Source organism: Narcine bancroftii, chromosome 11 (genome assembly GCF_036971445.1).
Source record: "Narcine bancroftii isolate sNarBan1 chromosome 11, sNarBan1.hap1, whole genome shotgun sequence".
Lineage (NCBI taxonomy): Eukaryota > Metazoa > Chordata > Chondrichthyes > Torpediniformes > Narcinidae > Narcine > Narcine bancroftii.
The window spans coordinates 17160212-17185595 of NC_091479.1; the positions used below are offsets into that span (position 1 = coordinate 17160212).

The 25384-nt window shown below is 46.6% G+C and overlaps 1 protein-coding gene across 4 annotated transcripts in view; it reads right to left on the bottom strand.

The window, feature by feature from the left end:
- The window catches only part of sema7a (semaphorin 7A (JohnMiltonHagen blood group)), a 49879-nt gene extending 25279 nt beyond the window's left edge, over positions 1-24600 (bottom strand). The window contains exons 1-4 of one of the 4 annotated variants that reach the window (XM_069902723.1): positions 24365-24600; positions 8137-8273; positions 5163-5207; positions 4134-4232 (exon numbers count right to left, since the gene is read on the bottom strand). In XM_069902723.1, the coding sequence (XP_069758824.1) occupies positions 4134-4232; positions 5163-5207; positions 8137-8273; positions 24365-24449 (366 nt within the window). In that variant the 5' untranslated portion in view covers positions 24450-24600. Of the gene's footprint in view, positions 1-292; positions 388-410; positions 2255-4133; positions 4233-5162; positions 5208-8136; positions 8274-24364 lie in introns of those variants that run through there. The other 3 variants (XM_069902721.1, XM_069902722.1, XM_069902724.1) reach the window with 3 other exon arrangements.
- Positions 24601-25384: the final 784 nt, after the last annotated feature.

A 25384-nucleotide genomic window follows, 5' to 3' on the forward strand; every position in this document is an offset into this window, starting at 1 on the left:
GAGGTTGCCCCCTGCAGTAGGCCAATGGTGTACCACCACTCAAGCTGTGAGCAAAATGTTGGCAGGTGCCCTCGGGGTGGGGGGGGGGGTTTGGTGGATGGTGGGGCAAGGGGGACGCGAGAGCAGGAGATAATAGGTGAATAAGGGAGGGAGGGTGCACCAGCAAACCTCCTGCTTATTAGGACTATGCTCCTCCCCCTCCCCTCCCCCTTCCATCATTTTGTCCATACGATGTTTGGCTCAGGCCCAAATTTTTGGTTATGTATCGTTATCTTCGCTGTATCAGTTTTACCTGTTGATTTCCTCCAGTGTTATGTTTTTACAAAGATTGCTCCTCATATGTGCTGTAACCTTTGCACTTGTATGAAAATAATTCTGCAAGGTCGGCTCAATGTCTGCACGCGACCAACCTGGATGGTTAATGCTTGATCCCCACCAGCAGGCCGCAAGTTTGTCCCAGAATTTCCTATCAGATGCACTCCGTCCAAGACCAGTGTGGACTGAAATAGCACAGTCCCCACAGCTGGTGAGAGATGAAAATTCTTTGATGCAACTTGGTGACTTCCTTGGAACTTCTCAGACACTTCAATGTCCAAGTGGAAGGAGGGGCCCCATTGCCGATTCATGAACATCGCAATGAAGCAGGGTGGGATCTCCATCATGTGCTTTGAGCACAGGTGAGTGACTGGGAGGTTCTGGGTGACCTGAAGAGGGAGGCTTCCACCAGTAGCGGAAGCTGAATCCAGGGGAGACAAGTGACGAGATGATCATTTCAATCCGAGGTGCATGGGAACCTTGAGGGTGGCACGGATGCCAAGGCACCCATGCCTTTACAGCACCAGCGATCAGGACCAGACGGGGAGTGGGGGGGGGGGGGTCCCGAATCCCGCGCTGTCTGTGAGGAGTTTGTATGTCCTTCCCGGGCAATCCAGTTTTCACCCACCGTTCAAAATGTACCAGACGGGGGTGGCATGGGCCCGTGGGCTGAAATGGCCTGTTACCATGCTTCATGTCCACATGTAAAAATTTTAAATTAACATTTTTAAAATTTATAATTTAAATTTAAAGAAACTTCTGGGAGAGGGTGGTGAAACATTTGGCTTCAGTCATTGGGGTGATCCCCTCTAACTTCACGAGATGATGTGCAAGGGGCAATGTCCCCTAGGAGGCTCTGACCACCCAGTAGCAGGCAGGTGGTTCAATATCAGCTAAGACGCATACATCAGGAAGTTCTTCATTGATTATAGCTCAGCGTCCGATACCTCAAAATGAATCAGTAAACTCCCAAGACCTGGGCCTCAACACCCCTCTGGGCAATTGGATCCTGTTTTCCTCACCTCCAGATCCAAGTCAGTGCGGATTGGCAAGAACACCTCCTCCACAATCTCCATTGGGGATGTGTTCTTAGCCCCCTACTCGCAATACATCTATGACTCTTGGCTGAGTACAAGATCAACTCCAACTCCAAGTTTTCTGTATTAATAGGCTGTATAAAAGGACGCAATGTAATTGAAAACTTGGCTGCATGGTATACTAACAACGACCTCTCATTCAGTGTCAACATGACCAACGAATGATTGTAGAATTTAGGAAAGGAAAATTAGAGGTATATGATTGGTGGATCAGAAGTGAAGAGGGTCAAACAGTTTCAAATTCCTGGGGGTCACTGCCTCAGAGGATCCTGGACCCATCATAGAAATGTTTTTATGAAGAAACCACGTCAGTGCCTCTACTTCCTCTAGAGTCTGCGGAGGTTCAGCTCCACCTGTGGTGGAGAATGTGCTGACTGGTCCGGTCTGGGGACACCAATACCCCTGAGCGTAAAGCCCTGCAAAAGGTAGTGGACACAGCCCAGGACATCATGGGCAAAATCCTCCCCACTGTCGAGAAGTCCATAGAGGGAGTAAAATTCATACAGGGACCTCTGCCTTCGGGGAGCGGCAGTAAGCATCAAGGATCCACACCACTCAGTGCAGGCTCTCTTCTCGCTGCTGCCATCAGGAAAGAGGTATCGGTGCCACAAGACTCACACCGCTGGGTTCAGGAACAGATGCTCCCCCTCCACCATCAGACTCCTCAACAATAGGGAATAACTATATTAATTTAGAGACATAACTATATTTATATTTACATCTGCATTTGCACTAGTTGTTTGCACTTTATAATTCTTCTTTGGCTTGGCTTCGCGGACGAAGATTTATGGAGGGGGTAAAAAGTCCACGTCAGCTGCAGGCTCGTTTGTGGCTGACCAGTCCGATGCGGGACAGGCAGACACGATTGCAGCGGTTGCAAGGGAAAATTGGTTGGTTGGGGTTGGGTGTTGGGTTTTTCCTCCTTTGCCTTTTGTCCGTGAGGTGGGCTCTGCGGTCTTCTTCAAAGGAGGCTGCTGCCCGCCAAACTGTGAGGCGCCAAGATGCACGGTTTGAGGCGTTATCAGCCCACTGGCGGTGGTCAATGTGGCAGGCACCAAGAGATTTCTTTAGGCAGTCCTTGTACCTTTTCTTTGGTGCACCTCTGTCACGGTGGCCAGTGGAGAGCTCGCCATATAATACGATCTTGGGAAGGCGATGGTCCTCCATTCTGGAGACGTGACCCATCCAGCGCAGCTGGATCTTCAGCAGCGTGGACTCGATGCTGTCGACCTCTGCCATCTCGAGTACCTCGACGTTAGGGGTGTGAGCGCTCCAATGGATGTTGAGGATGGAGCGGAGACAACGCTGGTGGAAGCGTTCTAGGAGCCGTAGGTGGTGCCGGTAGAGGACCCATGATTCGGAGCCGAACAGGAGTGTGGGTATGACAACGGCTCTGTATACGCTTATCTTTGTGAGGTTTTTCAGTTGGTTGTTTTTCCAGACTCTTTTGTGTAGTCTTCCAAAGGCGCTATTTGCCTTGGCGAGTCTGTTGTCTATCTCATTGTCGATCCTTGCATCTGATGAAATGGTGCAGCCGAGATAGGTAAACTGGTTGACCGTTTTGAGTTTTGTGTGCCCGATGGAGATGTGGGGGGGCTGGTAGTCATGGTGGGGAGCTGGCTGATGGAGGACCTCAGTTTTCTTCAGGCTGACTTCCAGGCCAAACATTTTGGCAGTTTCCGCAAAGCAGGACGTCAAGCGCTGAAGAGCTGGCTCTGAATGGGCAACTAAAGCGGCATCATCTGCAAAGAGTAGTTCACGGACAAGTTTCTCTTGTGTCTTGGTGTGAGCTTGCAGGCGCCTCAGATTGAAGAGACTGCCATCCGTGCGGTACCGGATGTAAACAGCGTCTTCATTGTTGGGGCAATCGAACAACTGAAAAGTGGCAAAGCAGCAGGTATGGATGGAATCCCCCCAGAAGTCTGGAAGGCTGGCGGCAAAACTCTGCATGCCAAACTGCATGAGTTTTTCAAGCTTTGTTGGGACCAAGGTAAACTGCCTCAGGATCTTCGTGATGCCACCATCATCACCCTGTACAAAAACAAAGGCGAGAAATCAGACTGCTCAAACTACAGGGGAATCACGTTGCTCTCCATTGCAGGCAAAATCTTCGCTAGGATTCTACTAAATAGAATAATACCTAGTGTCGCTGAGAATATTCTCCCAGAATCACAGTGCGGCTTTCGCGCAAACAGAGGAACCACTGACATGGTCTTTGCCCTCAGACAGCTCCAAGAAAAGTGCAGAGAACAAAACAAAGGACTCTACATCACCTTTGTTGACCTCACCAAAGCCTTCGACACCGTGAGCAGGAAAGGGCTTTGGCAAATACTAGAGCGCCTCGGATGCCCCCCAAAGTTCCTCAACATGGTTATCCAACTTCACGATACCAACAAGGTCGGGTCAGATACAGCAATGAGCTCTCTGAACCCTTCTCCATTAACAATGGCGTGAAGCAAGGCTGTGTTCTCGCACCAACCCTCTTTTCAATCTTCTTCAGCATGATGCTGAACCAAGCCATGAAAGACTTTATAATTACTGGTATAGAAATTCCTAAGCCCAGCAGGAAAAAGAATCTCAGTGTGTATTCCCGCAATAAAATTGAACTTTAAACTTGAATTTTGACAAAGATAAGATTCTTCCACTCCTTTATCAGAACTGTCTCCCACAAACGTTGAGGTGAAAGATGAACATTAAAAATTTTTGTCCACAGTTACTTACAAACAGCCAGCATTTAGGATTCGACCAGTTGGTTGAACACAGAATGAGGTGAGTTCCATTGAACTCATGCAAGATCATGACATAATTCCCACAGAGAGCCTGGAAAGTGAAGGAAAGGAATGATTAAGCAATTTTGGTGAAACAAAGCTTCTAATGCTCGGTGAACGAGACATTGCCCGCAAGGTGTTACCGATAGGCGAGCCGGTTAGACTTCGTGGCACACCAACCAACCCCGTCCAACTCCAGGGGGGGCCAGGGCTAAGGATGGATGAGGGCCGAGAAATGTTTGTTTGGGACATCCCTTGCTGCATTTTCAATACATGATTGGGAAGAGGTCTTAAGCAAGCAAGTCCGCGGATGCTGGGGTCAAGTGCGACACAGCAACATGCTGGAAAAATACACAGGTCACGCAGAGTCCACGGGAAGTAAAGGGAGACCAACGTTTCATCAGGTCTCAGCAAAAACATGCAGGTTCCCGAATAAAAAGGTGAGGTCAATGTGGTGATATAAATAGGTGTATGTGTATAGTGGCTTGCCCGTCCCCCACTTGGTAACTCCGCCCCTAGTGACGCTGGAGTAAAGGTTGATCTCAGTCAAGCGCTTGGAATTGGACCAGTCTAAAGTATAATAAAGCCTTATCGTTCCTCACTCTACGGCTTTGGAGTCATTGATAGAGCCTGTCAGGCTCTCTGTCGCGAGACACGAAAGTCTGCATTGGAGTAAAAACACATAGGAAATGTAGCCCTCAGTGCTCACCTAACTTGATAGAAAACAGCCAATCTGTAACTGCCTTGGCCATCAGGAGAGAGAGTTTCCATGACAACTTTCAAAATGTTGACCTCCCCCCAGCCTTTGGAAAATTGGTCTGGCACCAAGGAGAAACAAACAAGCTCTCAAAAGATCGGCTGCGGACGGGGTGTGACAATAGGGGATGTCAGGATCGTGTTTGAACTGGGTGCTGGGATATCGCTTCCCTGCGGTCTTTAAGCAAGTACAATGAACCAAAAGTGATCCAGAGGCAGAACTCACCGCATCCTTCCCTTGGCATTCTGCCACTTTACCAGGCACGGTGATCTGCAGGGCAAAGGTACAGGATTAGTGGCCAATCCCCAATCAGCCCCTCCGAGAGGATTTTACTCTTTTTTTTGTCTCATGGTACAGAATGCTATCCCACCCCTGTCGTCATTCCGGTTCGGGATTTTAACAATGTCACAGCATCTTGCTCGTGTACCACCTTACTAGCCACAGAGCGCCTAAAGCACTGTGCAAAACGGTAGCAGATCCCCTCTCTGCTGATCGTCAATCCTGGATCAGTAAGCTTTACTGGAGTATGATTCCCTGCACTTTTATTCCAACCCATTCTCCCATGTAGAGGTTGCCCTTCTCAGACGGGTTTGCTCCATTGTCGCATGATGACGCACCATTTCATCGGTTACCTCACTCCCTTGGGGGAGCACAGTGGTACATCTCCTTGAGCAACTATCTCACAACAAGGGCGTAGTGGTGGGTGCAATGATCATCAAGGCACACGCCGCCCAACACGCGCTCTGTTCTCGCTGCTGCCATCAGGAAAGAAGTGCAGGCGCCACAAGACTCGCACCACCCAGTTTGGGAACAGCTGCTCCCCCTCCACCATCAGACTCCTCAATGACAAACTCAATCAGGGACTCATTTAAGGGACTCTTACTTGTGCACTTGATTGATTTTTTTGCTGTGTTCTGCACAGTCAGGTTGTTTACATTTTTGTATTTGTTAACATGTGAACATATTGTTACAAGATCAAAGCAGCAACCACAAAGAAGTCTGTATCACACAGGGGTAAAGACGAACAATTACTTTATTAACAAAAATTCACCTTCAAACTTTAATTCAAAATTCCCCCCCCCCCTTTTATAACAAGACCCACTGGTCAATATGCAAATTTATATAACAGTGTAAAACTAATAAATTCCCCAGCCTAAATATAACATATGTAATTAAAGTCTAAGTTATATTTCCAACCAGCCCACAGAAAAACTTAGACACAAAACACACAAGACTCACAAAACTTCGATCTTGAATCTAATCTTGTACTTGCAACAAGGTTTAATAATGCTGTTCGACATGTTTTAAACTGAATTGGCAGGGGGAAGGGAACCAGACTGATAGGGAAATGTATAGGAAGGAAAACATAGGGGTAGTTCCAATAGTCTGTGAAATCTCAAAGCCGGAGGGAGCAAAGAGGGATAGGAGAGTTTCAGAGAAGGTGTCAGGTAGCAACTTGGAGAGAGCAGGGTTGTACAGTTTCAAGGTATTGTATATGAATCCACGGAGTATAAGGAATAAAATGGATGAGCTTGAGGTGCAAATGGACGTTGATGGTTATGGAGTAACGGAGTCATGGCTGCAGGAGGAACAAGATTGGGAAATTAAAGGGGGAAGTCAATCTGGACTTGATACTGTGCAACAACGTGGAGTTAATAAGGGACCTTGAAATAGCGGAGCCATGAGGTAATAGTGTCCATCATGTGATTACTTTTAATCTGCAAATGGAAAGGGAGAAGAGAAGGAAGTCAGAAACATTAGTGCTACAGCTAATACAGCAATGAGGGAGGAGCTAGCCAAAATAAAACGGAAGGACATTCTAGCTGGGAGGACAACTGGGCAAAAACGGCAGGTATTTCTCGACATTTTTCACAGGATTCAGAATAGATTCATCCCAAACAGGAGGAATGGCTCTTGGAAGAGCAAATGGCAGCCGTAGCTGACAAAGGAGATCAAGTGAAGTATCAGGTCCAAAAGAAAGAAGTATAAGATGGCAAAGCAGAGTGGGAGGTTAGAGGATTGGGAGGCCTTTAAAACCCAACAGAGAGAAACTAAGAAAGTTATTCAGGAGGGGAAAATGAAGTACGAGGGCAAATTGGCAAGTAATATAAAATGGGATAACAAAAGTTTCTTCAGATATCTTAAAATCCAAAATTGGGCCCTTGACAACGGAGAAGGGTGAAATTATCAATGGGGACCTGGAGATGGCTGAGGAATTTAACAATTACTTTGCATCTGTTTTCACCAAGGAGGATATAGGTTATGATCAGAATAGGGGTAGGGGGTCAAGCAGTATCTAGGGACTTGGTGAAATTACCGAAGGAAACAGAGAATTTGATGGATATTCGGATCCAGAAGCAGGTGGTTGTGAGCAAATTGTTAGAACTGAGGACTGATAAGTCCCCTGGGCCATTATGGGCTGCATCCCAGGGTGCTTAGAGAGGTCGCTCTGGAAGCACTAGTTGACATTTTCCAACGTTCTGGAGAAGTGCCTGCAGACTGGAGAGTTGCCAATGTTGTACCACTTTTTAAGAAGAGAGGGAGAGAGAATATGGGAAATTATAGTCCGGTCAGCCTGACGTCAGTGGTGGGGAAGATATTGGAATCCATCAATAATAGTATAGGTGTAAGTCAGTATGGGTTCCTTAAAGGAAAAGCTTGCTTGACTAATCTCCTGGAATTTTTTGAGGACGTAACAAGGAGGGTGGACTTGGGAGAGCCAGTGGATGTGGTGTACTTGGACTTTCAGAAAGCCTTCGACAGAGTCCTTGCTCCGATATTCAACTCCCCTCATTACGAATGATTTGGACTGGACTCTGTGTGTCTGTGGGGGCTGCAGCAGGAGAATCCATGGTCATTCAGGGACTCATTTGCTTCTCTTCCTCTGACTGTTAGATGGCAAATATGTCTGCCTTACAGCAGACGAAAGCAAATTCCATGTAATAGTGCACTGTTTTTAATCCATGACAAGAAAGGAATCTTGAATCTTAAATCTCTGCCTTTAATATCTATCCTGTAATTCCCTCTGGTAAAATCCTATGTCCCTAAAAATGGTCAGTCATAAAACAAGAGAGTGAAACATATACAAGACCATATGTGCTGTGTCAACACAGAGATAGAGAACATACAAGCATTTGCTGTTGAATTTAATAGCTAACAAGAACTGACTCTTAACAATTGCAGACTAATTCTTCTGTACCATTTTTAGTGAAGGTGAATAATCAAAGTTTATCTGGTAAAGGACTCCATTTCCACCAACATAGACCGTGCTTCCATTGCAAAGAGTGGTGGCAAACGTTTCAACTTGCTTGAAGGCAACTCGATCTTTAATTCCATCTGTAGGGAGGTAGAGGAACAAAGTGTTCATGATTTGCAATATTTCTAACAGATCAAAGCGACATTTGAAAGAACCAGCATCAATTTCATTGGAAATCAAGGACTGGAATGCAGTTTTTCACTGGAAGCGCATGAGAAGGAGGTCACGAGAGAAGCCTAATAGCCTGTATATACCTGGGATTGTCTGATCTTGGAAGCTAAGCAGGCTCAGGCCTGGGGAGACCACCAGGCGCTGCGAAGGGCACTGGGCAAAGTGGCGACTCTGTCTGCCTTACAGTCGACAAAGGTTAAAGAATTTCATGCATTCTACATGTAGTATTACATGACAATCACTTAGGTAATTGAGGCAAGAGATAGCTCACTGTTACAGGGCACCTGAACCCCTCCTAACAGAATACTTCAAGGAGGAGCAGATCAGCATCCTGAAACATTAACTCCGTTTCTCTTCACACATGTGCTGACTAACCACCAGGGTATTTTCCCGCATTTTATGTTTAACTTCAGGCACACAGCATCTGCGGCGTTTTAGTTTGGAGGCACGGGGGAGCCACTTACGTAGAGTGCAGCCCAAAACTGACGATGCACTTTCACTCATTAAGCGGGTTGTATTTGTCATTGTGGAAGTAAGACACAGGTGCAGGGGTAAGCCTTGAAGGGGCGGCACGGTTGGCGCGACACTGTGGTGGTGCCAGCGACCGGGGTTCGAATCAGGCACTGCTTGTGGGGAGTTTGTACATGCTGCCTGCGTCTGGGAGCTCCAGTTGCCTCCCATTGTTCAAAACGTGCTGAGGTTGGGGGTGGGGGGGGGGATTGTAACTGGGCGGCAAAGGCTCGTTATGTCTAAACTCTTGAGCCAAACGAGATCAATACTGATCTCATCCCACCCTTCCCACGCCAGAAGCCTTGGCTCTAAAAACTAGTCCACCTCAATCCTGAACATACAGCTACCTCAATGCACAAATGCACACGCCATAAACGTTCTCACAGTCGGTTTGTTTATATTTTTTTATTTGTTTACGTGTACAGGATCTGTGGCACTACCATTAATTCCTCGCCCACAGGAAAAAGAATCTCAGGGTTGTATGAGATGTTGTGGAGGTCCTCTGACAATAAATCAGAATCTAATCTCTTGCTGGGTGGGACATTGCCTCATTAGTGGAGGGATAGTGCTCCAGGGCAGAATGTGTGGCCTACTTCTCCTACATCCCACTGCAGAAGACCACCCTTTCTTGGCTGTCCCAAGTGAGGGCATTCATAAGTTGCTGCTCCAAGTCAGAAACATTGGAGAGGGTCCACGGTAACAGGCCATTTATGCCCCATGAAGCTCTGCCCCCCAATTTCCACCCCATTAATCCACACCCCAGGTACGTTTTAAACGGTGGGAGAAAATCAGACCCCCCAGAGAAAACTCACGTTGACATGGGGAGAATGTATAAACTCCTTACGTATGGCGCAGGATTCGAACCATGGTTCAGTCCTGATTGCTGGCACGGTAAAGGTGTTTGGCCTAACTGCCCCGCCAACCATACCAGCCTCTGGCCCTCTGGCCCATCTTCTCATCATGTGGCCCTCCAGCCTCCTCCAGCCCATCTTCCTCCCAAGCCTGCAGCTAAAGTGCAGCCTCAGCCGCAGTGAGATCTCGTAATAGACACATCTCACCATCTTACTCAAATACCCAAAACACTGTTCCAAGTCACATCAAGTTTATTGTAAACTGATTACACAAATACAACCCCGCAAAATCATGTTCTCCAGTCCTCGGTGCAGACACACAACCAGACATAACACAAATACAGAACAAGTATTCATTATACAAACAGATAAATATTGCTACGTGAATATGAGCGTCTTGGATGGTCAGTGTGAACCGTTCCTTTGATCGTTCAGCGTTCTCACTGCCTGTGGGAAGAAGCTGCCTCTCAGCCTGGTGGTGCTGGCTCTGATCCTCCTGTATCTCTTTCCCAATGGGAGCAGCTGAAAGATGCTGTGTGTGGGGTGGAAGGGGTCCTCAAAGATTATGTGTGCCCTCTTCAAAGAATGATACCATTAGATCACGTCGATGGGAGGAGGGGGTGGGGGTGAGGGAGACTCCAGTGACTTCTGAGATATTGCAAATGCAACTTGCAATCTTTGGCAAGTTTCACAAGTAGCTCTGGAACACAGCTTTAACACTATTTAAAATTCAAAAGGGAACTTCTGGGCTCAATTTTCACTGTGTAATTATTTTGAAAATAATTGTATAAATTTCGCAACTTCCCTTTCAATCTCCCTGAATTTCAGAAAGAAATCAGACTTCCTTCCTTTGAGTCTGTATCCACTCAACCTTTCAAAGCACAGCACAACCCACACATAAACTCCTGACTCAAGTAATTGCCAGTTATCTCAAATATTTTCCCTCAGATATTAATCAACCTCCCCCAGCCACAGCCACTACACTTGAAGAGGCACACCTGCTCTTTAACCTGCTCTTTAATTTGTATAGCGCTCTCATCAGGGTTAAGAACTTCAAATTCCTGCCTGTCTGAAAATTTAGCCTAGAGCCTCCAAGTTAATGTAATCACAAAGTAATCTCACCAGAGACTGTACTTAATGAGGAGTTTAATGGGATTTGTGAATCACACAAAACTCTTGCAAATTTTTACAAGGGTACTGAGGAGAGCATTTTAACCAGTTGCATCACTGTCTGGTATGGAAAAGACCTCAGAGGGTTGTGAACTCGGCCTTTTTACTTCAAAGGTGATGCTATACAGTAATGACCATCAACATGTTTCACAGAGTTTGAAATTAAATCCATAAACTGCTTATCCTCCTTGGAAGGATCTTGAATATCTTTGCGATATTCAGGGAAATCAATTTTAAATTGTTCCTGATCATCATTCATTTTTCCTTCTCATGGTCCGTTAATTGTCCGTCCAAGCAATGTTCTCACAGCATAAGGGCCATCATTTCGACTCCTTATTACTTCGAGAGGTTCGAGAGCCTTTGGCACCTCTAATCCGATTAGCATCTCGATTTTAGCATCAATCTTGGGTAAGCAAACGTCTTTTATGTGAGGCCACTGTTTGACATCATCCTGAGATGGACTATTCACAGGCATGGTCTTCTGAATACATACACTTGGAAGATCGCAAAATTCATTGCTATCCAATTTGGCAATCTGTAAACTATATTAGTTTCAATACTCCTTTCATCATTCATTGTCTTCAACAAGATCTGTGATCTTTTACCATGGAGATTAAGTTTATTCATTAATTCAACAATACAAAATGATGCGGTACTTCCTGGATCAAGAATTGCATAGGTCTTCAGTATGAAGCTTCCTTTTTTTAGCTTTAACTTGTATGGGAACTATCGAGAGAGCTTTGTCACTGGTCTCCAATAACACCAAAGCTGAAGCATGCTCTTTGACTGTGTCTTTAGTCTTGGATTCAGATTGTTTGACATCCTTCTCAACTTCATTGAGCATGCAGGAACTTGGGATGCTTTAAATGGCATATATCGCAACTAAGTCACTTTTTACAAGTTTTGCTGATGTGTCCTTTGCACAAGCAACCGAAACATAGTCAATTCTTCTTTAAAAAAGGTTGATTTCTCATCATCAGATTTTCTTTTCTCCAATCGTGAACATTGTTGTTCTTTGCAACACAAAGAGATTGCCTGAACAGTCTGATCTTCCTTTACTATTGTTTCCTTGTTCTTTCTTGTGCTTGCATCCGACACAGCAGTAACAAAAGCACTTCTCTTTGGTTTCTGTTCAGACGATGATTTAGACTTCTTTACATCTTTAGGAACTATTGAAGTATCCTTAATATTTCCAAATGCTGGTATGGTGTATGCCATTCCAAAAATTGTGCAACATCCTCAAAGGTAGCGTCCCTTCTGGGAATCATCTTAAGCTCTGCAACTTTGGTTCCCCATAAGTCTGTCAACTTATTGACAATAATTGTCATTCAGCTCTTGCAAATATACTTGACTTCCCATTGCATTACAACATCCTCTCAGAAGGAGTGCATCTGCTTGTAAAGCCTTTGCATCCTTTGATTTTATTGCCAGCCAAGAAAGAATCTTGTCCATGTGTCCCTCGTGATTTTATGCTCATCAACATAATGATAAAGCAATAATTCTTTTGCCCTTTTGAAACCTTGGTCTGGATCCATATATTGGCAACTTTTGACTAATTCCTTCACCGGTCCTCCAATATACTGCTCCAGGTAATACAGATGACCTTTGGCGCTTTTAGTATTACTTTGTTCAAAGGAATTCATGAATGTCAGATATTGCAATGGATCTCCATTAAAAAATGAAATTTCCTTCTTACGTAAACTACGTGGACCTTGCTTCTGCGCTAACATAGCAGAAATTTCGCTCTGAGTGATACAATATGGTTTTGTCAATCATGGCCTGCAACTGATCGCCTTGTTGTCAATGGAGTTGACTGAATTAACTGGTGTGTTACGGAGTCCAGAGGACCCCAAAAACCAGCACCAATAGATATGCACCGCCACACAGGGTTACTTAAACAAAAGTAGTTTTCCATTATATTTGAACAAGAAAATAGAATCGAATTTTAACTTATTACTTAACCTACTTAATCCCCCCTCTAATGCAAAGTGCAGGTGTGTGTAATGTACATTTAAGATTAGAAAAATTCTTTGGATCACAGTCCAATCTCACGGGTTGCAGGAAATTCTTGTACTGTGCACAGAAGTTGACATTAACATAGTTTACTAGGCAAATGGTTACCACTCAGGAGGGTTCTTGCTGGTTTTCAGAGAGAGATTCCTTTTCCAGGACATCCGCACCTGATTCCTTCTCAATCAGTCTTGCTGACGAAACTTGCCCCCTTTAGGGTTCTCCAGATGATCCTCTTTCTTTCAGGTCACCTTTCAGACCGCCAGTCTCCTCCTTTGACCAGGCAGCCTTCCAAAGTTTGCCAGTTTGTTCTTCTGGAACTGATTTCTGTCTCCTCTCTCTCTGTTTCACGCCCTCTCTGAGAGCAAAACTCTTCTCCTCTCTACCTGCAAAGATCACGTGCTCTCCCAGGCAACCTCCTGTCGATACTTTGTTGCCTCCTGCAAAAAGCATTCTGCAAACTTCCTGCAAATATTCCATGTGTGTGCAAGCTGCTCTAACAATTCCTCCCAAACCACCTCTAAATACTCTGTCACAGGTGCCATTGGTGTTGGACCTTGATATGAAAATAATGGGATTGATGGGGTTCCTTGGTAGGTAAGTGATGGTGTTGGTGGAGATCCTGAACTTATCGCAGGCTCTTCAGCAACACGTGGTTGAGACGTCAGTTGTTGAATATGATCAACTCGCATGGTTGAACCTGGTTGAAATGCTCCTCCTTCAGGAAGATTCATAAATTGTGCGCACGGAAAAGATAGAACGTTGCCAGATCTTTCCACAGGGTCACTCATTGACATTCAAGCACTCGCAGCGGCTTCCGTGGCTCCTTGCTCAAGTACACTCGTTTCTTGATGCTGTGGTACCCATTGACCTGCTCGTGGCTCCTTGGGTACCTCAGGCTAAGTGATAGATCTTGCAGAAGCCTGGCCTAATGCTTTTACTTTGGCCACCTTCATCACACGTGGTTTCTCAAGTTCTAGTCTTTCCTTTTCTCTATTCGGTAATCTTTTTCATTCTCCTTGCTGAATCTTCATTTCTTCTAAAGCATGTTTTTTTTTTCACAAACAACTCGCGTTGTGCACAGGTAGTAGCCAAGTCTGCTTGCACCTTAGCATGCATGGTCGATATGCTTGAAGCTTGCAAAGCTGTACTGTCTTTGAAGACTTTGAAGATCTTCCTGCGCTCATAACCCTGGAAATACTATAAGCAGAATTCACATCTGAACATTCAAATACAGCTGTGAGTCTCTATCTTCAGCATTTAGCTCGGGACACCACCAGTGGGGTTTTGCAACATCAATTCATCCGTTCCCAGTCCCACCAACCTCTAAACCAGCCACTGTGGTGCCTGCAGTGCCTTAATGGAGTCTTCTTTCTGCTTGGTAGTTGAAGCCACTTCTTCTCTGGTCGCTGACTCCAACCTTCCACCAAGCCTGATCCATCCGCCTTGCTGGCTCAACTCACGATCAGACAGGTCTGTGAGAAGAGCTGCTTGCTCGAGGTCCTTAGCCCGACGAGACTTCTTCTCCACCTTGAGTTCTTCACACTGCAGCCTGTTTACTTGGCCTCTTCTTGGAACTGTAAACATTTTGCACGGCCCCTTTAAGTATTGACAAACTGGCATTGATATCTATGTTTATGGAACACTGAATATGTTCTTTCCCTCTGCAACTCAAAGAGCTTTTATCTCTTTCAAGGTTACAGGTGCCCGAAGTCAGACAGACATGCTCTAACTGTACAATTTCCGAAACGTTCTCATAGAGGCTTTCAGAATGTTCTAACAGACTTTCTTTAAATTTTAACTTCTTTCTTCCAACCAAATTCAGAATTTTATAAAACAATTTTTCTTTGAATAATAACATTTCTCTTGGAAGGTAACATGTTTTGAGATTGAGAAATATTCAAAGCAGGGAAGAGTTGCCTTATAATTATTCGCAGCCTTCACTCCATCGAGGGCTCCTTCTGGAGGTGGGGTCTTAAGAAAGCAGCCTCTAACCTCAAGGCCACCCCCGCTTCCGTCCAGCCCACGCTCGCTTCACACTGCCACTGTCAGGAAGGAAGTGCAGGAGGCTGAACAGAGTACCCAACAGTACAAAAATAGCTTCTCCCCTTCCGTCATCAGATTTCTGAACAGACAATGAACTACAGTTCGAAGGAATGAGAATGGCTTTGGGGAGTATTGAGTGGAACATGATTTTTTCAGGAAAGGATATAAATGAAAAATGGAGAATATTCAAAGAAGAAATTTTGAGAGAACAGAGTAGATTTGTCCCAGTGAGGATCAAAGGAAAGGCTGGAAGTCATAGGGAGCCTTGGTTTTCAAGGAATATTAGAAATTTGGTTAGGAGAAAGAGGGAGGTGTACAAGAGGTATAAACAGCAGGGTGATGAAAAATTGAAGGAGGACTACAAGGAGTGTAGAAAAAATCTTAAGAAAGAAATTAGAAAGGCCAAAAAGAGACACAAAGAGGCTTTGGCAAGCAGAGTAAAAATAAATCCAAAGGGTTTCTATAGGTACATTAAAAGTAAAAGATTAGTGAGAGATAGAATTGGACCCCTTGTAGATAGTGAGGGTAGGCTGAGTGAGAAGTCAGAGGAGATGGGGGAAATTTTAAATGATTTCTTTTCCTCGGTATTCACTAGGGAAAAAAATATTGTACCAGTTGAAGTAAAGAAAAATAGTGGGGAGGTCATGAATTATACAAGGATAACCGAGGAGGATGGCAATGTTAAAAAAGATAAAGGTGGACAAATCTCCAGGTCCGGACAAAGTATTCCCAAGGATACTCAGGGAGGCTAGTGGACAGATAGTGGGGCCATTAACAGAGATATTTAGGATGTCACTGGTCACGGGGGTAGTGCCAGAGGATTGGAGGGCGGCTCGCTGTTTAAGAGAGGGTCCAAATGTAAGCCAAGAAATTATAGACCTGTCATTCTGACGTCTGTGGTGGGTAAATTGATGGAAAGTGTTCTGAAGGATGTCATTTACAAATATTTGGATGAACAGGGATTGATAGGTAGTAGTCAGCATGGTTTTGTCAGGGGTAGATCATGCTTAACAAACCTTATAGAGTTTTTCGAGGGGGTTACAAAAAAGATTGATGAAAGGAAGGCTGTGGAAGTTGTCTATTTAGACTTTAGTAAAGCTTTTGACAAAGTTCCCCACAGGAGGTTAGGTAAAAAGGTGGAGGCATTAGGTATAAATAAGGAGGTAGTGAAATGGATTCAGCAATGGTTGGATGGGAGGTGTCAGAGAGTAGTGGTAGAAAATTGTTTGTCAAATTGGAGGCCGGTGACTAGTGGAGTTCCTCAGGGATCGGTCCTGGGTCCACTATTGTTTGTTATATATATTAACGATCTGGAAGAAGGGGTGGTGAATTGGATAAGTAAGTTTACAGATGATACCAAGATTGGTGGTATTGTGGACAGTGAGGAAGATTACCGTAGCTTAAAAAGAGATATAGGAAAGCTAGAGGAGTGGGCTGAGAAATGGCTGATGGAATTTAATACAGATAAGTGTGAAGTGTTGCATTTTGGAAAGGTAAACCTAAATAGGTCATATACATTGAATGGTAGACAATTGAGGAGTGCAGAGCAACAAAGGGATTTAGGAGTTATGGTAAATAGTACCCTCAAAGTTGATACTCAGGTAGACAGAGTGGTGAAGAAGGCATTTGGGATGTTGGCCTTCATAAATCGGAGTATTGAATTCAAGAGTTGGGATGTTATGATGAAATTGTACAAAGCATTGGTGAGGCCAAATTTGGAGTACTGTGTACAGTTTTGGTCACCAAATTATAGGAAGGATATAAACAAAATAGAGAGAGTGCAGAGAAGGTTCACGAGAATGTTGACAGGATGTCAGGATTTGAGTTACAGAGAAAGGTTGAGCAGCCTGGGGCTTTTTTCTCTGGAGCGTAGAAGATTGAGGGGGGATTTCATGGAGGTGTTCAAGATTTTAAAAGGGACAGAGAGAGTCAACGTGAATTGGCTTTTTCAATTAAGAGTGGGGGATATTCAAACTGGAGGCCATGGTTTGAGATTGAAAGGGGAAAATTATAAGGGGAACATGAGTGGAAATTTCTTCACGCAAAGGGTGGTTGGGATGTGGAATGGGCTTCCGGCGGAGGTGGTTGAAGCAGGGATGTTATTTACATTTAAGGAAAGACTGGATAATTACATGGAGGGGAGAGGATTGGAGGGGTATGGACCAGGTGCTGGTCAGTGGGACTAGGAGGGTGGGGATTTGTTCCGGCATGGACTAGTAGGGCCAAACTGGCCTGTTCTGAGCTGTATATGGTTATATGATTATATGGTTACACCCACATTAATTTTTTTTTCAACATTATTCTATCTATATCAATATTTGCGCCAGAGACGCAGCCACAAAACAACGAATTTCGAGACATGTTCATGACTACAAATTCTGATTTCTCTCCGTTAAATGGTCTGTAGACATTCTGAAGACAGGAGGATGCAGGTCTGTCCTCTAAGGACACGTTAATGAAATGATAGAGAGAGCACCAATGAACTAATTGATGATTCAAGATTGATTTAGTGATTCTGGCACTGCACCACTTTCATATCACATACTGTCTTTGCTACTTGCAGAGACAGATCAATACCCAGAAAATCTCTGTGCTGCAAATTCAATTATAGCCCTTTCATAATAACCTTGCAAAATGCTATTATTTATTTTGAATTTTCCTCACTAGCTGTAACCAAGGTAAACCAAAATTGCAGCGTATTTAGTGCTTTGATGTACGTCATATGACATTTATTCAGAGGGTGAAACAAGAATCTTCCTATAATTAACCACGTTTATCAGCAAAACCACAGATGGCAAGGAGGAAGCGGACAGGAGGGAGATAGATCAGCTTGTTGACTGGTGTCACACCCACAATTGTGTGCTCAACATCAGCAAAACCAAGGAGACGATTGCGGACTTCAGGAAGAAGTCAGGGGAACACGACCCGGACCTCAGCGAGGCCTCAGTAGTGGAGGGGATCAAGAACTTCAAATCCTGGGTGTCAACATCTTCGAGGATCTGCCCTGGAGCCTCCGCGTTGACGCAATCACAAAGAAGGCTCGTCAGCGGCTACACTTTGTGAGGTGTCTGAGGAGATTCGGTACTTAACTCTTGTAAATTTCAACGGGTGTACTGAGCAGAGCATTCTGGCAGGTTGCATCGCTGCCCGGTACGGAGGCGCCAACTCTCAGGACAAGAATAAACTCCAGAGGGTTGTTAACTTGGCCTGCAACATCACAGGCACCAGACTTCACTCCATCGAGGTCATCTACATGAGGTGGTGTCTTAAAAAAGCAGCCTCTTTTCTCAAAGACCCCCCTCCACCCAGACCACGCCTCCTTCACTCTGCTACCATCGGGGAAGAAGTACAGGAGCCTAAAGACGAGCACTCAGCAGCACAAGGACAGCTTCTTCCCCTCTGCCATCAGATTCCTGAATAATCAATGAACCAAAGACACTGCCTTACTTTTTGTGCACAATTTTTTTTTTATATATAGTAATGTCATAAGATGGTTATAATATGAATGTTTGCCCTGTGATGCTGTCACAAAACACCAAATTTTGAGACAATAAATTCTGATTCTGAATACTCCCCCCCCCCCCCCCCCCCCCGCCTGAATGAGAGTACCTAAACACAAACTTGACACCATATACCACCTGCCTGTGACCACCCACAAATTAGAGGAACAGCATCCCATATTCCGACTCTAACCGGATGACATTAACATTGAATTCTCTGGTTTCAGTTAGAACCCCCCCCAGACACACCATCTTTCTCTGTCTCTGTCTCTGTCTCTCTCTCTCTCTCTCACCCCCCTCCTTTCACAAAGTCAAAAAACAGCCCCTCTCCCGTAGCACGATCAATGACCACCCACAGGCACAAAGCAAACAGTCAAAGGCTTTATTAATCCGAAAAGGTACTGCTGGCTCATGTCCAGGGCAGGTATGAGGGAGAAGACTTGGGCTCTCGGCATTGATTCGGGGATCTTATGGGGAGGGGCCACAGGTACGGAAGGCGGGCCGGCCCACCCAGCCCAGTGAGGACATGCCCAGATATGCTCTCAGTACCATGTTCCACCACAGTCCCCAATCAATTCTCGCCTTTCCTCTCTCCTGCCATCCTTATATCCAATCTTTATATCCCTTTGCCTCTGTAGAGCGCGTCGAAAGAAACAAAGGCGTTGATCCAAACCAAGGCTGTAGCTGACTGTGGGTCGATGCCAAGGCGTTCCAGCCGTAGCATACGCTCCATCCCTTCAAAACTTTTTAGTTAATAAAATTGTAGAGCGCGTTGAAAGAACCAAAGACTTGTTGATCCAAACCAAGGCTGTAGCTGACTGTGGGTCGATGCCAAGGCATTCCAGCCGTAGCATACGCTCCATCCCTTCAAAACTTTTTAGTTAATAAAATTGTAGAGCGCGTTGAAAGAACCAAAGACTTGTTGATCCAAACCAAGGCTGTAGCTGACTGTGGGTCGATGTAGAGGCATTCCAGCTGTAGAATATGCTCACTAAAAGACTGGAGCATATCACATGTAGGTCGACCAGTCCAGAATGACCTTTAAGACCTGCCAGTAGGTGTGGCTACGCTCTCAGCCTATCATAGTCATCCTACACGACTATCTGTACATATACACATTGGTGATAGAATCTGTACTCTCACAGCCTCCATCCTCATTCCTGCCTTATCCCCACCCTTTTGCACTCGTACTTTGAGGAAGGCCTGAAGCTCTTTTTTTTGCCAGTGAAACCAGAAAATAGTAAACAAAGAGTCACATCTATTTTTCAGACTGAATGCCTTTAAAGAGAAACCAAAAAGGAGAAATGATCACCCATGGGTCTCAGTCATAGGTCCAATTAGTTCTACTTGCTTCTTTCACTACCCATCTCTCACTTTCAGTCACTGTTAAACTTAGTTACAGATCTAAACCCTGCACTCCAACTCCAAAAGATTTTGTCTTCATTCATCACTGACAAGCCGACAGAACGGACCAAGGTGCGCACCCCATACAACCTATGAAAAGCCATTTCCCGCACAAAATGGAGATTCCACTCAAGAATGGAGATAACAGCTGTCTGTGGCAGGGCCTAAAAATGACTACAAAACCAAATCCAGTGCTGCAGGAGGCAGCAAAGCTTCACTCCCAGATGAACTCAATGCCTTCTACACCCGACTTGACCACCAGAGCAAGGGTGCGCATTCCCGCGTCCCCTCTGCTGTCCATATCCGAAGATGGCATGAAGGCTGCCTTGAGGAGGGAATCCAAGGAAAGCACAGTACCCGGGCTGACCAACTTGCCAACATGTTCACGGATATCTTCAATATCTCACTCCGGCAGGGCATGTTACCCAATTGTTTCAAGCAGGCCTCAATTGCACCTGTTCGCAAGAAGAGTGTGGTAACCTGCCTGGATGAATATCAACCAGTGTACTCACATCAGCAGCGATGATGTGTTTTGAAAGGCTGGTGTTGAAGCAGATCAGTTTCAGTCTGGGCGGTGACATGGATCTATTCCAATTTGCCTGCCTTAACAACAGGTCTACGGCAGATGCCATCTCATTGGCTCTATACAAAGCCTTGGAACATCAGGTCAGCAAAGACACATATATCAAGATTCTCTTTATCAACTATAGGTCAGCATTCAATACCATCATCCCCACAAAACTGATCAGTAAACATCAAGACATGGGATTCAACACCCCACTGTGTAATTGGATCATGGATTTCCTCACCTCCAGTTCACAATCAGTGAGGATTGGTAAAAACATCTCCTCCACAATCTCTATCAGTACCGGCTGCGTCCTTAGTGCAATAAATAACATTGTCGACAAATTGTATAAAGGAAGGGGATGAGTCAGATACAGGGGGGAGATTGAAAACTTGGCCCAACGGCACGCCAACAACAACCACCAAAAACCAAGCTGATTGTTGACTTCAGGAAGGAAAACCCAGATTGATACAATCCATTGATCAATGGGGGATCAGAGGTGGAGAGGGTGAACAAATTTAAGATCGTGGGAATCACTATAGCAGAGGATCTTTTCTGGACCCAACACACTAATGGCATCGCGAAGAAAGGATGTCAGTACTCCATCTACAAGAGGCGGTGTCTGAAGAAAGCAGCCTCTATCCTCAAGGATCCCACCCCCCCTCTATCCCTCACTACTCAGGCCAGGGCCTCTTCACTCTGCTACCATCGGGAAAAAGTCCAGGAGCCTAAAGACGAGCACTCAGCGGCACAAGGACAGCTTCTCCCCCGCTGCCATCAGATTCCTGAACGATTAATGAACCGAAGACACATCCAATTTTTTAGTTTTTTTTAAATTTATTGTTGTAAGATGGTTATATAATATGAATGTTTGCCGTACGTTGCAAAACACTGAATTTCTTGACTTGTTTGTGACAATAAATTCAGATTCTATGCTGTTTGGTTTTAGATTCCAGTACCTGGTTTGGGGGTGGGGGTGGTGAGAAACTATGCCCTCCTTAGCTTTATAAACTTCTGTACAAGGTTACTGCCCTCTGTTCCAGGGAAAAAGATATCCAACAATTTCTACTGGTGCACCATCAAAGGCGCACCATCACAGCACGGTTCAGGAGCCACTCTGCTCAAGATCAAAATGAACGACAGCAGGAAGTGAAGGCAGCTCCAAAAAATAATGGAAACTTCCCTCCCCTCCCAGCAACATTGCTGCCTGGGAAAGGCACTGAAATTTCCATCACACCTCGGGCCCATTCTCTTCCCCCCCCCCCCCCCCAACCTCAGGGGGGCAGAAATAGGCTACTCAGTCATCTCATTCCCCATCTTTTGTCCTCCACCCCCCCCCCACTCTCTTTTCCCTTGGTCTCCTTTAACATCATTTTTCACAGTTCTTCTTAACATATCCAGTTAATGCCTTTTGTCTTTTGGCCTGATCTCCTCTCCCTTTCTCTCCTCAGTCTGTATTCAGGCACCTGCCTGATTTTCAGAACCAGGGTTCATTGTCAGGAAATTCGGGGTTTTGCGGTAGCATCACAGGGCAAACATTCACATTATAATCATCTTACAAAATTATAAAATTTAATATAAATCAATGCAGAGTCTTAATTATTCAGGAATCTGATGGCAGCGGGGATCAGTTTTGCTGGCACCTTGAAGAAGGACTCGGGTTCAAAAACAACAGTAATAAATCTTTACCTCCTGTGGGGCGCCCAGTTCCTCCTGATTTTCTGCGTTTGGATTCATTCTCTCATTCCCCAGCCATCACCTTTGATGCCCTGGCTAATCAAGAACCTATCAATCTCTGCCTTCAATGCACGCAATGTATCTGTACCTTGCTGGAGGAGCTCAGTGTTGCTGGCGGCAATCACTGGAGGCAGAGGGAAAAGTTGCCCCCCCCACCCCCCGGCCCTGTCAGTAGCAGTGGGACCCTTTATCGCAGAACTATCACGTCGGAGCCGAGTCGACATGGCTCGGCTCTGCTACAACCTGCTGGGTTATATCAGTTTTGTTTCCCCACCCCACCAGGTTTGGAGCATTCACACTGGCAGGTGAACCGCTAAATTCCAGGTAAATTGCCAGGTTCAACCCACGTTTCAACTGGCATTGTGGAAGGGGATTTACACTCCCCTCCCAACATTTGGCATCTCTCAAGTCTCTATCCTTGAAATTGACAGAGATTAGATCCACAGAAGTACCTTCAGACCAAAGAAAACACGAAAGACCACAGACTCACGAGTGAACTGAAATCACAAGGCTGGAGAAACTCGGCAGGTCCAAAAAGTATCCTTCATGTTGCAACGATCCATAATTGACCTTTTGGGCTTGAGCCCTTAATCAATGTATGAAGGAACCAAGCCCAAAACGTCGCTTATGTATCTTTATCATTGCTACATAAAGGACAGTTTGACCTACTGAGTTTTATGTTTTTACTATGTATATACTGATATCAATTAAGTGAATTTAGACATTAAAATGCTCATGAGATATTGAAATACTTAAGGACAGAAAGGTTTATTGGCAGATGCAGTTCCAGAAAGAGGTAACAAAAGACGGATATAGAGATCTTTAAAGCTTTCAAGGTTATCCGAGCTCCACCAGACAGCGACCCTGGATTGTGTTACCTCACTCAGACCTTCTCTCATCCCGGGGACCCACTCATGTCCCCCCCAGACCCGCTCCCATCCATGACCACGAGAACCCCCCCCCCCCACCTCCAGTACCGCTCTTATCCTGATGCCCAGGGATGAACAGACCTGCTCTCATCCATGACCACGGGACCCCTCCCCAAGTACTGCTCTTACCCATGACCACGGGACCCCCCCAGTACTGCTCTCATCCATGACCATGGGACCCCCCCCAAGTACTGCTCTTATCCATGACCACAGGACCCCCCCTAGTACTGCTCTCATCCATGGCCACAGGACCCCCCCAGTACTGCTCTCATCCATGACCACAGGACCCCCCCAGTCCTGCTCTCATCCATAACCACGGGACCCCCCCCCAAGTACTGCTCTTACCCATGACCACGGGACCACCCCCCAAGTACTGCTCTTATCCATGACCACAGGACCCCCCCCAGTACTGCTCTCATCCATGACCATGGGACCCCCCCCCCAAGTACTGCTCTTACCCATGACCACAGGACCCCCCCAGTACTGCTCTCATCCATGACCATGGGACCCCCCCCCCAAGTACTGCTCTTACCCATGACCACGGGACCACCCCCCAAGTACTGCTCTTATCCATGACCACGGGACCCTCCCCCAAGTACTGCTCTCATCCATGACCATGGGACCCCCCCCAGTACTGCTCTTACCCATGACCACGGGACCCCCCCCCCCAAGTACTGCTCTCATCCATGACCATGGGACCCACCCCAGTACTGCTCTTACCCATGACCACGGGACCCCCCCCAAGTACTGCTCTCATCCATGGCCACAGGACCCCCCCCCAGTACTGCTCTCATCCATGACCACAGGACCCCCCCTAGTCCTGCTCTCATCCATAACCACGGGACCCCCCCCCCAGTACTGCTCTCATCCATGACCACGGGACCCTCCCCCAAGTACTGCTCTCATCCATGACCACGGGACCCCCCCCAGTACTGCTCTTACCCATGACCACGGGACCCCCCCCCCAAGTACTGCTCTCATCCATGACCATGGGACCCCCCCCCAGTACTGCTCTTACCCATGACCACGGGACCCCCCCCAAGTACTGCTCTCATCCATGACCACGGGACCCCCCCCAGTACTGCTCTTACCCATGACCACGGGACCCCCCCCCAAGTACTGCTCTCACCCATGACCACGGGACCCCCCCCCACCCCAGTCCCGCTCGCATCCCGGCGCCCCGGGATGAACAGACCCGCTCCCGTCCCCGGGATCCCGTCTCCGGCAATGAGCGGAGCCCCTCCCGTTGCCCACCCCTCAGGATCCGGACCCACTCACCGCTCAGGTCGAGCTTGAGCCGGGGGGAAGGACTGGCGACCGCCGCGCCCAGCCACACGACGAGAAAAGTCAACGAGGTCCCCATGTTTCAGCGGAGCAGTGAAGGCAGCAGACTTCAGTGTGTGTGTGTGACAGAGGGTTGACACACCGCTCTCTAAGACCTTCCCCTGTGGGTGACAGAACCCTCCCCCTTCATGGGTCAACAGCCAAGCAGAGAATAGCTCAACACCCTGTCCTCAGCAGAGACCTCCCCTTTGCCCCCCTTCGCCCACTCCTCAGCGTGTTCTTCGCCCACTCCTCAGCGTGTTCTTCGCCCACTCCTCAGCGCCTTCCTCGCCCACCCCTCAGCGCCTTCTTCGCCCACTCCTCAGCGCCTTCTTCGCCCACTCCTCAGCGCCTTCCTCGCCCACTCCTCAGCGCCTTCTTCGCCCACTCCTCAGCGCCTTCCTCGCCCACTCCTCAGCGCCTTCTTCGCCCACTCCTCAGCGCCTTCCTCGCCCACTGCCATGCCCAACTCTTCTTCCGTTGACTCCGTCTCAATACCTGCTTCCACAACCACAATTCTCCTCCCACCCCCCCCCCCCCCCCCCCACTTTTCAGATCCCTTCTCCAGCTTTAAAACGCCTTCCTCCTCCAGGACACCCCGTTCTTTCTGCTGCCTGCTCTGGACCTTTCTATTTCCAACTGCCGCTGTGACATCAATGCTATCGACTTCACTCCATTCCACTCTCACACACTCCCCCCCCCCCCCACTCTCTCCACACCAATCCGAACCTCACTTCTAAACGCGCACCCTGCAAAGGGTGGTGCTGTTGTGGTCAGACACCACCTCTTACTTACCCCTCCCATCACTTCCATTCACCTCCCTAGTACAACCTCCAACCATAGAGTTCCCAACCCGGAACTGCCCATTGCTACCTTCTCCCCAGGATCCACGAACCCTTTTATCCCAGCAGACCCACTGTGTCCATGTGCTCCTGTCCCACCGAATTGGTCTCCCCTCACCTTGACTCTGTTTTG